At 41.9% G+C, this 12,284-nt stretch overlaps 1 protein-coding gene across 1 annotated transcript in view; it reads right to left on the bottom strand.

The window, feature by feature from the left end:
• The window catches only part of LOC126204057 (uncharacterized), a 71,545-nt gene that overhangs the window by 10,734 nt on the left and 48,527 nt on the right, over positions 1–12,284 (bottom strand). The window contains exon 3 of the mRNA XM_049938480.1: positions 8,777–8,937. Within this exon, the coding sequence (XP_049794437.1) occupies positions 8,777–8,937 (161 nt within the window). The remainder of the gene's footprint in view (positions 1–8,776; positions 8,938–12,284) is intronic.

The following is a 12,284-nucleotide window of genomic DNA, read 5'->3' as shown; positions in this document are numbered from 1 at the left end:
TTACCGCCTGGTGCGAATTGCGCGCAGTTATTCGGTTTTTGAACGCAAAGGGCACTGCGCCGATTGAAATCAATCGCCAATTGACGGAAGTGTATGATGAGTCGTACATGGATGTCAAAAATGTTCCTAAGTGATGTAGAGAGTTTGCAGATGGTCGGACCGAAATTCACGACGAACAAAGGAGCAGGAGACCGTCAATTTCTGAGGAGACAGTGCTGGAGGTTGAGCAAATCATGCGTAAAGATCGGCGGAGCACCGTGGACGATCTCTGCACGTTGGTTCCTGAGGTTTCCCGGACCACCGCTCACAGAATTTTGACGGAAACATTGAACTACCGGAAGGCGTGCGCAAGATGGGTGCCACGCATGCTCACTGAGGACCACATGCGGCAACGAGTTGATGCTTATCGCGCATTTCTTCGCCGCTTTGCAGCCGAACAGGACAACTTTCTGGACTCAATTGCCACGGGTGACGAAACCTGGGCATACCACTTTACACCTGAGACCAAGCAACAATCACGCCAGTGGCGGCATCCTTCTTTGCCAAAGCCGGTAACGTCATTTCAACCGTATTTTGGGATCGGAAAGGGGTATTGCTGGTCGACCTTATGCCCACTGGGACCACAGTTAACGCTGACAGGTACTGCGAGAGTCTGAAAATACTCAAACGGGCAATTCAGAAGCGGAGAAGAGGAATGTTGAGCAATGGCGTACACATTCTCCATAGCAACGCTCGCTCACACATCGCTCGGCAAACCGTTGCTCTCCTGCAACAGTTTCAGTGGAACATAATCACTCACCCACCCTATAGAACTGACTTGGCGCCCAGTGACTATCACCTGTTCCCTAGGCTAAAAGAACATTTGGCCGGAAAAAGATTCAGCTCCGACGACGAGATGAAAAAAGAGGTTCAAAACTTTCTGAACAGTAGGGCGGCGAGCTGGTATGACATGGGCATACAAAAACTGCCACGGTGTCTACAAAAATGCATTATGTCGAAAAATAGTTAAACGTTCAAGCTGTACACTGATGTAAACCATTGCAGAAACAAACCTTACTTTTGAGATTACTCTCGTATATAAACTCCTGGGAGTTCCATCTATACCTACTGTCATTCAGTTTTCCTGATTTACCTATGACAAGAAACCCATACTGTGTGTGATTTCAGCGATCTGCACATAACTTTAATAAATAATGAGATTTGCATTATGCCTCATCAACTGTTTCAGAATTCTGGAATATATGTGACTCAAATAAAATAGTTCAATAGCCATATGACTACCAAAACAGAAATACTGTAGCATTTGATCTTGGTTTTCCACAGCAACATCGTCAAATATGAACACTGTGTTTGGCTTTACTTTCTCAGGTGTGAGAATATTACTTTCTTGACCAGATGCTGTGTGTGTGTTACACCATCAACAGCCTGCAGTATCTTTTGCAGGAGCTGGTATTTGGGTTGAAACAGTGTTTTTGAAAATACGTATACATGCTCAAAGCAGACTCCATCCAGGTGTGTTAGTAGTGACATGAGAATATTTGTCTTGCCACAGTTGGACGGACATATAGTAATTGCAATTTTGTTATTGGGTAGGAGTACCCCATTCGTCTCCTTCTTCTTGTTCTTTTTCATCTGCTCTTCTTCCACACCATCACAAGACCAGTCACTTACAATAAAGTCCTGATGGTTCACCCACCCGGCCATGATACTGCTTACGTCAAGTTTCGGTGTGTAATGGACTTTTATTAAAAAAAGGAATGATTGTAATAATAATAAAAATATATGTAGCCGCTATAGCGCAATCATCTTACCAACCGAACTACAATGGCTATACCTTAAACTATATTGTCACGTAGAAGAAGGTGTAATTCGATGAATAACGAACACTTACTTCACTTAACGAAGCTGTATTCAGCAGTTGCACATACAAGAGCGCGGAGCGAACTGCCTCTGGCCAGAACACCTAAGTATATATGAAGGGCTTATTTCAATAGTGGTACAAGTCCATTTTTGTACATTTTCGGATACAGAGCCCTAAAGTTAAATGAGCGCTGAAAAATCTGGAGTTGAGATACCAGAAATATTGAAGCATATGGCTTCTTGCTAGAAATGAACTTTCTGTCTCAATGCTGTTCATTTTTGGAGCTCAACGTACGACCAGCTTAGACACAGAAGTTATGACACTTTCTGCAGGACCTGACCATCATTTAGCAGGACAATGCTCAAGCACGTACAGTGCAAGCTGTTACTGATTTGTTTGACTGATGGGGCTACTGAGTGCTATACCACCTACTGCACTCCCCTGACTTAAGCCCTCGTGAGTTCAACTCAATTTCTAAACTGAAGGAATCACTTCACGGCATTCGCTTCAGAACTGCTACAAATTGGTGGGGCAATAGACCGCTCCGCTCGAACTGTCAACATAACTGGCACCGCTAAAAGTATCCTACGACTTCCACATCGCTGACAACGGGTTATACACAATGCTGGTGACTACTTTGAAGGTCAGTAAAACTTTGAAACACGTATCTATTTTGTACGAGCTGTAAATAAATAGTTGCCACTATTAAGTTTTAATACACAACAGCCCACAGTTCAGTCTTTCCAACACAAGGTATAGCACTGTCCATAGGCCGAACAAGTTTGTGATGGTGGAGTGTTGCAGATAAATCTATCGATCTCCAGATCTCACCATGAGTGTCACTTCATCGTACAATGATTTTATACATACCGTAAGACCAGCACAGTAAATGTCCGGAGATGGAGAATACTCTGAGATCATTTGTTGGTTGATGTAGTATTCTGCACAACACAGTTCATCCCATTCCAGTTCTGTAAACTGCACTTTAACACTTCTCAATGCATTTTCAATCTCTTACATACGCCAGTTACTGTCCACTGATGCTTCTATCCCAATATTTAAGCGCACTGAACCACTGGCTGTTAAATATAAGTTGAAGTGAAAAGAAGTACAGCTCTGGGAGCAATCAGCAGGTTCTCATCCACCACGTCAACAGTCTTCCCTGTAGTAACACCAGAATGTTCTGCGATGGTGCATATGTCAGAGACCAGTACTGACCTGCACCTCGGAGTAGAGGACCCCCATCACAGTTCTTCTGAGAATTGGGAACTTGTCTGGGTGTCTTCATTACACATATCAATGATGATGATGATGATGAAGTCACATACTCCTTGACAGAGCGTAGGGGACAATGCCGGACACCCACACCGCTGTACTAGGCAAGGTCCTAGCGAACGTGGTTTGCCGTTGCCATCCTCCGACCGTAATGGGGATGAATGATGATGATGAAGACGACACAACACCCAGTCATCTCGAGGCAGGTGAAAATCCCTGACCCCGCCGGGAATCAAACCAGGGACCCCATGATCCGGGAAGCGAGAACGCTACCGCGAGACCACGAGCTGCGCACATACAGATCAATGAGTGGTATGGATAGTAGCAGCTCGTTGTGCTGCTCCAACATGCTAGCCACATCCGCTACAGCAGAGCTTCCCAACCTGTGGTCCTCGGACCCCTTAGGGGTCCGCCGGCTCTTTCTACGGGGTCCGCGGCCACCCTTCACCAAACCGTGTAAAATAATGAGTAAAATTATTGAATAAAAATGTGAAAATCAAATTCACCACTATATTTTTTCGTGTGAAAAACATGTGTACTTTTACTTCAGGTCGTATTCCCAAGCAGCCTTTGCGGTTCCTAAGAGAGAACGCATACACAGTTTCGTGCCGGAGAATGCGGCTTCTCTGACGACTGTTTCGCAACAATACGGGGGTCGTTTGTGCGCCGGCTCACGGCGGTAGATGCACTGAAACCTTTTACGCATGCGCGGAGCGAGCTTTGTCGACCAATCACAGCGCTCGCTGGCACGTATATGCGCCCCCAGTCATCATTAAATGTTAAACTTGCCTTGTCAGTGCACTACCTATTTCATAAGTCGATTTTTGACCTTAAGTTGTTTTCATTCATCTCTAAACCAAAGACTATTCATACTTCGGGGGGGGGGGGGGGGGGAGGTGGGGGGTCATTGGGAACATGGAACTTGCATTAAGAAACTTTCAGTTCCCATGGGTTTCGCTCTGAAATTTAAAGTTACTGTGCTCTTGACTGACTAGGGGTCCGCCATGGATTATGCACTGAAGAAGGGGTCCACCTGCTGAAAAGGTTGAGAAGCCCTGCGCTACAGGATCCCATGGTGCCGCTGCCACTGCTGGTCTTGACAAACCAGAGTTCACTGCAGGTCATGACGAGCCGATGGTGGCCACTGCTGGTCCAGACACACTGGATGTCACTGCCAGTCTGGATACACGAGAGGCCACTAAACAAAGAAGGAAAAAAAGAAGGAACAATAAGCATTCACAGACCAATGGCACGGACTTGAATGAATAAAGGGAACTTGACAGAGAAGAGGCTGAGGAGGAACCGTTGCATGCAACCACATGCAATGAGTACTTACTTTTACATTTCTTCTGTGATGGAGAGACAGATGAAGGTCTCAACTGCTGCTGTTGATGCTTCATGTTTCTTCTTCTTCCAGAGACTGCAAATGGGACTAATGACCTAACACATCCATCTTATATTCCTTACATCACGATCACGTGACTGTAAGTTAATTAGCCAATCAATTTATTGACATTAGCAGGATTTCTGGTCGATTCCCAGTCAGGCATTTCCCCAGTTCTTGCGTGCAGCGGTATCCCTCTGGGGAAGGCTGGGGTATTTCCCACATGTGAGCCACAAAGGAAGTGTGCCAAGGGGGAAGGCAGCAGTGTTTTCCTGCAAAAAGCACACGAAGTGTGCCAAAAAGAGAGGTTGGTGTATTTCCCAGAAAAGCAAGCAAAGTGTCCCAGGAAGGAAGGCAATATGGTTTCTGGTCTACTGCCAGCTTAACGTGGCATGGTCGGTGTGTCATAAAGAAAGAAAGTACCCCAGAAAGGAGGAAAGCTGTAGTATTTCCTGGACAACAGAAAGTTCTTCGCACAGCCCTGTGCTTGCTGCATCTTGGACCCTGGCAACTGCCACGAGCCCAGTGCTTGGCTCCTTCCAGAGACCACGACTCTGGTGGATGGAGTATGGATGAGAAAGTTTTTCAGATATGCTTAGAAAAATCTGTGACAGTGTAATTATGTGATTCCTTTCTCTATTAGATTAAAAAAAGGTACTGCAATTGTTTTACATTGCCCACATTGTTTAAACATTATTCGCATTGTAAATGAACAATAACAATATTCCTATACCAGTGTTAATTTCGAGGTATATTGTGATTTTAGACATACATAAACTATATTCCAACATAATCTAAATTGTTTAAACGCCAGCATCAATTTCGAGGGGTATCGTAATTTCAGAAATAAATAAACAATATTCTTAAACAAACTGTTTAAATTATGCCTTATGCACATTATATTAGCCTGCCATTGTATGTTCTTCCCAGTCCAATATCCCAAAACAGGCTGAGCGAGTTTTTCTGCAATTTCCAAGGGTGGGAAGGGGGGAGGGGAGGGGGGGGTGACATCATAGGAGTGAGGGGGATTTTTCAGAGGAGTGGTGGGGAAATGGACACCTGCTGGCCAGGGCAAACGCATATCATCAAGAGTTAAGGGGCAATTAATTGATCAATTTCATTAATTTGTATAATTAATTTGACAAAACTCTACCATCTGGTGAGCAAGATGTATGACACAGGCGAAATACCCTCAGACTTCCAGAAGAATATAATAATTCCAATCCCAAAGAAAGCAGGTGTTGACAGATGTGAAAATTACCTATCAGTTTAATAAGTCACAGCTGCAAAATACTAACGCGAATTCTTTACAGACGAATGGAAAAACTGGTAGAAGCCGACCTCGGGGAAGATCAGTTTGGATTCCGTAGAAATGTTGGAACACGTAAGGCAATTCTAACCTTACAACTTATCTTAGAAGAAAGATTAAGAAAAGGCAAACCTACGTTTCTAGCATTTGTAGACTTAGAGAAAGCTTTTGACAATGTTAACTGGAATACTCTCTTTCAAATTCTGAAGGTGGCAGGGGTAAAATACAGGGAGCGAAAGGCTATTTACAATTTGTACAGAAACCAGATGGCAGTTGTAAGAGTCGAGGGGCATGAAATGGAAGCAGTGGTTGGGAAAGGAGTGAGACAGGGTTATAGCCTCTCCCCAATGTTATTCAATCTGTATATTGAGCAAGCAGTAAAGGAAACAAAAGAAAAATTCGGAGTAGGTATTAAAATCCATGGAGAAGAAATAAAAACTTTGAGGTTCACCGATGACATTGTAATTCTGTCAGAGACAGCAAAGGACTTGGAAGAGCAGTTGAACGGAATGGACAGTGTCTTGAAAGGAAGATATAAGATGAACATCAACAAAAGCAAAACGAGGATAATGGAATGTAGTCGACTTAAGTCAGGTGATGCTGAGGGAATTAGATTAGGAAATGAGACGCTTAAAGTAGTACAGGAGTTTTGCTATTTGGGGAGCAAAATAACTGATGATGGTAGAAGTAGATAGGATATAAAATGTAGAGTGACAATGGCAAGGAAAGTGTTTCTGAAGAAGAGAAATTTGTTAACATCGAGTATAGATTTAAGTGTCAGGAAGTCGTTTTTGAAAGTATTTGTGTGGAGTGTAACCATGTATGGAAGTGAAACATGGACGATAAATAGTTTGGACAAAAAGAGAATAGAAGCTTTCGAAATGTGGTGCTACAGAAGAATGCTGAAGATTAGATGGGTAGATCACATAACTAATGAGGAGGTATTGAATAGAATTAGGGAGAAGAGGAGTTTGTGGCACAACTTGACAAGAAGAAGCGATCGGTTGGTAGGACATGTTCTGAGGCATGAACAAATTCAGAATTGGAGGACAGCGTGGAGGGTAAAAATCGTAGAGGGAGACCAAGAGATGAATACACTAAGCAGATTCAGAAGGATGTAGGTTGCAGTAAGTACTGGGAGATGAAGAAGCTTGCACAGGATAGAGTAGCATGGATAGCTGCATCAAACCAGTCTTAAGACTGAAGACCACAACAACAACAAACAATTAATTTGATATCATAAGTGCGCCAGAACCTACTTTATGCCACTGCTGTACGGACCCAGTCGTACATAATGTTCATGGTCCGGAATGTGAGTGCTAATGGGTAGCACAGCTTCTCGCGTCTCCCCTGGCCACCACAGTCTCAATATTATTGCGCCTCTGTGGTATGCTTTGGAGAAAGGGTACGCGACGGCTATCCATCTCCATTATCGTTACCTGAACTTGCCACTATTTTGCAGGAGGCATGCTGTAAGATTCGCTTGAAATCCATACAGGAGCTCCATTTATACATTTGGAGACGACTGGAACACGTTTTAAGGGGGGGCCGTTGATGAATTTGACCAAAAATGTCAATCATCGATTTATTTTTTATTTGCTAGTACAACTCATGGACAATAAGTTCCCAAAGTTTCAATGTTAAAAGCGCATCCGAATTGCCCGAAAATTAATTAAAAGTCTGACGCAGCCTCCCTGCCATGCCCACGTTTTGAAGCAGCACTTCAATACCAGCTCAGTGAACAACGATTCTGTGTATTACTTTCAACCAAACATGTGCAGGATACATATAGAAGGCCGTGATACATACTCTTTGGTTTTATAGATCATCTTTGGCCGATCCTGCACTTCTCAAAAAGTGTGTTCATAGCAAAACCCAAAATCCAAATTAGTCTCTAATTTCACTCATATGGAAACGATGCCTAAAAACATATTTGCATCTGCTACAGTTGTCCGAATTGCAAAATATGATGGAGTTATTGTATTTAATTATGGGAACATCGGGAGGATGAAGGTATTAGAAAGAATGGGATTAAAGATAAGAATTTTACTCAAGACATCCTGAGAAAAATAGATTTACAGCACGTCTCTGCAGCTGAAAAGTCTGTTGAAGACCTGGTAAAGGAAAGAAGACAGACAACAAGAAACCAGAAGAGAAACCTTGAAGGGAAAGACGACCCAAAGTACAAATGTTGTGCCTTCTGGAGAAGTGACATAAGGAAAAAAGTTAGGTTGAACTTTAAATCGCGTTTCCTCAAAAGTTTGTTTCTTAGAGTTTATATAACTTTTTCTCAGATTTTATAAATGTTAGAATTATGAAATTATGTACACATATTTCTGTAAACCTAATAAACGTTGTCTCAAAAGCAAATTTTGAAATTCTGATTGCAAGCTGCGATATGGGGCAAAGTGCTTGGAATTTTGCATGAATTTAAAATTGTACTTGTGGAGTTATAATTTAAAAATTATGAAAAGTCTCCTATTTGGCCTATTCCAAAAAAATTCATGAGAGAAGGTTACAACATATAAAGAGATGAAACAGAGATTTTTTTTGTAGAAACCTCTTTAATACTTTCTGAGAAAAATGAACATACACTATTTTTTGAAAATAAAACTTCAAATTTCATTTAAAAAATTTGAATATAAATAATCAAAGGATTTTATATGTAAATGTGTTACTTTCATGTAAAGCATAGTACAAAATTTCATTGTCATATCTCCAAAACTGTGGATGTTGTGCATTTTTGAAATAGTGTGTATTTCATCAACGTTCCCCCTTAAATGCCATCGACTTTCTTGCACTGTATTAGCATGGTTAGATATTGTGCTTTTGGTGTTTCCATATTTTGTGCAAACCCCGTACCAGCTCTGTCACTTTTTTAAATTGCCTAACATCGCACTCCGTCTGTATAATTGTATTTTAAAATCAGTCTGCTGCTGCCACTTACTTGTTGATGTCCAATGTGCAAGCGGAACTCGTCCATGTCTTCTCCTGGCAAGTTGACCAGCTCGAGGCGGGACTCTTGGCCACAGGGTGCCGTCGTGTTGTACACTGCTCTCAAGCAAGACAGCGCCTGCCTCACAGCTTCCGTATCGGTCGGCGACTCGTCTGCAACAATTCGGAATGATACATTTCCTAATTGGACATAGTCCTTATCCAACACACTTGCATTGAATAAAAAGTAGCTATCCCGAATATGTAGTACCACACTGCACCTGACATACATAGGCAAGACTACACTAGACTGCACACGCAACTCCCCTAGGAATTCAGACCAGCAGGCAGAACAGTGAACAGTATTGCGAGAATTTTAGAAGCAGAACACGAAAGAGCAAAGCCACATGGACCCGTACCCAAACTAAACATAACCAACATGTTAAACGACAGCAGTCATGACACCTAAAATGAAATATCTTGTAGCAGAAGATGAAACAGAGGCAACACATAACACAAACGTAGCTACAAACCTACATAATTATGTAAGGAAATATTAGAGATAGAAATGCACACTAAAAACTACTACATACAAATTTACAAATAAAGAAAATACTGGGCAAAAATGAATAACTCTATGACCCCATTCCGAGATCTGCCTTCCTAGCAAGCCCCTCAGAACTGACAGTAATAACGATTTTAATAATTACTTTTGATTGTCTATTAACAGTGACTCGCATTTGTTGCCTGGCACTTAAAATTGTAAGTAATTTAAGAACTAACAATACAATAGAATCAATAAACACAGTTCAGTATATACAACAGTAAATAATTATCCTTAACACACAGTCAAATTACATACAAAAAATTTAATGGCAAATAAAATGGCAAAGGCTCCATTAAATTCCAAGGCTTTCCCTTCCGATCGTTAGGAATGGCAAATAACCATCTTATATATTCTTTCACATCTTTCTTTTATCCTCTTCTAAATTAGTAACAATTTTACTCAACACACTCAATTTTCTTTCACAAATCTTCACTTCATATTTTGCTTAATTTTCTTTGTAGCTATTATTATTACTTTGATTTTCTTTGATGTATATAATATTTGCTTGTAATATGAAACACTTATGTTATTATGTGACGAAAATTTTAAAATGTGTGACCTGATTGAAAATACTGGGTAACAAGTTCTTCAGTATGCAAGAAATGAAATGAAAAATTAGATGAAACACCTTCAGATAACTTGTGCAGTGTGGTACCGCCAACACCAGATCTGCGATATTTCCGATCCAGGGCAAAAACGTGATGGTGCGTTTGAGGTAGGATGTCAAAAATTTTAAAAACTTGATTTTTCAGAAATATATTCATTTTGTAGCGCACATCTTTCTGAAGATTTTGTTATGTAAAACACATATGTTCGAGGAAATCTAAAACATGTCATTTGGTCGTAAGTGTGCCATAGTGCTGTGCCACACCTCTTCAAACAGCGTTCTTGTATCACGTGTCACTCTATTCCGCTCCGTGGAATTCAAACATGTATATTTTGTAATGGAAGCCATCAAACCTACATTCCGGGCAGCAGAAATTTAAACATCTTGTGGTGCCTCTCCTTCTCCCAGTCGGCCCGACTGACGTCCTACCCCCCCCCCCTTACAAAAACTCACAATTAACACTGGGTGGGATTATCTGAAACCAGGAGAATAAGAACTCTTCAGAAAATTTGCACTCTTTATTGCCTATTAGTTAATAACTTTCTCTTTTGTGTGGCACAAAACTAAATATAGGTAACATAAAAATACTCAGTACAAGAGACAAGCGAGACAGCACACATTTTTCAATCCTTAGGTCCCAGCATTTTGTTCTCTCTAATCTTGCTACAGTTTCACATGCCATGGGTATTGGGACAACCTGCGTTCTGCCCCACTTTCCATTGTTGCCAGATGTATCCAAGATGGCGGTGATGACGTCATCCAATATAGTGGCGTGTAGACTTGGCAACAGTGCATGACGTCATCCAAGATGACGGCCATGACGTCATTCAATATGGTGTCTTTTCGTGGGAAGTTTGAATTTTGGTGGGAGAAAGTTCAATTGGGCTACCTCCACTAACTTAACCCACTCTGCCAGAAAAAATGGCGGGAAGTTCAAATTCCAACAGAATAATGCATCACACCACAGTTATCTCTACTAAGCTAAGAAAATCGCGAGAAGATAGGCCACTTGGACTACAACCACTAACCTAAGTCACCTGACTGCTACTTCTTCCTATGAACTGGTGCCACGTTTGAACTATGGCAGTAAAAAAACCTCAATTCACGTATCTCTACTAAGCTAAGAAAATTGTGGTAAAAAACGGACATTTGCACTAACCACACTCACCTGACCGCCACCTTCCCCAGAAAAATGGCGGGAAGTTCAAATTCCAACAGGATAATGCATCACACCACGGTTATCTCCACTAAGCTAAGAAAATGACGGGAAGATAGGTCACTTGGGGTACAACCACTAACCTAAGTCACCTGACTGCCACTTCTCCCTATTAACTGGCGCTAAGTTTGAATTATGGCAGTAAACAAAGATCAATTCGTGTGTCTTTACTAAGCTATGCGTCACCTCCTCCTAAGGATTCGTGGGAAAAAGGAGTTGGACATAAGTCTTTATTTAATCATATTCATGCAGTACGTCCATCTAGGGTGTTCACCACGAGATCTGAACTCCAAATGACTTAGTAAACATGTCCACCACCTGAGGGCGCTCTCATCTGTGACATAATCCAAGATGGTGGCAAAAAGTGTGTTCACCAAGAGCTCCAGACTCTAACTGACTTAGTACACAGCACTACAGCCAGAGGGCGCTACTGTGACATCAGTTGATGACACAAGTACCGTAATCCAAGATGACGGCAAACAGTGTGTTCACCACGAGGCCTGGTACATATTGACAACACCAGAGAGCGCTACCATGGACTTGGAATGAATTTTTGCGACTGCCAAACCCACCTGGACTTGGAAGGAAATAGTTGATGTCTCCACCGCGATCCTCAACCAACCACCATGTCCCCTTACCAAACCATGTTGTCGGGCTAATGTACACTAACGTGCAGTAACATGCACTAATGTCCACTAACGTGTAGTAACATGTACTAAAGTGTACTAACGTGGACTAACGTGCACTAATGTGTATTAACATACACAGTGCATGACGTCATCAAAGATGGCGGGGTGAAATGGCGGGAAAACAACTCTGCCTATTATGGACATAATTTTTTTTGCATGCAATGTCTCCACCATGAGATCTAGACTCCAACTGATCTAGTACACATTACTGCCACCAGAGGGTACTGTCATCCCTCCTGTGACCTAACCCCAATTTGTGGTCTGTAGGGGGAAAATTGTGCGAGAATGACTCAAGCAGCGCTGGGCTGCTGAGAAGAGTAAGGAAGGAGTGCCTTCCATTTGTTTTGGAACATTTTATTTAAGGATGGAGTATATTTATCACACTGACACAAAACACTCTCC

Source organism: Schistocerca nitens, chromosome 9 (assembly GCF_023898315.1).
Source record: "Schistocerca nitens isolate TAMUIC-IGC-003100 chromosome 9, iqSchNite1.1, whole genome shotgun sequence".
Lineage (NCBI taxonomy): Eukaryota > Metazoa > Arthropoda > Insecta > Orthoptera > Acrididae > Schistocerca > Schistocerca nitens.
The sequence above is the reverse complement of the archived record's forward strand: the minus strand, read 5'-3'. Positions and strand labels throughout refer to the sequence as shown.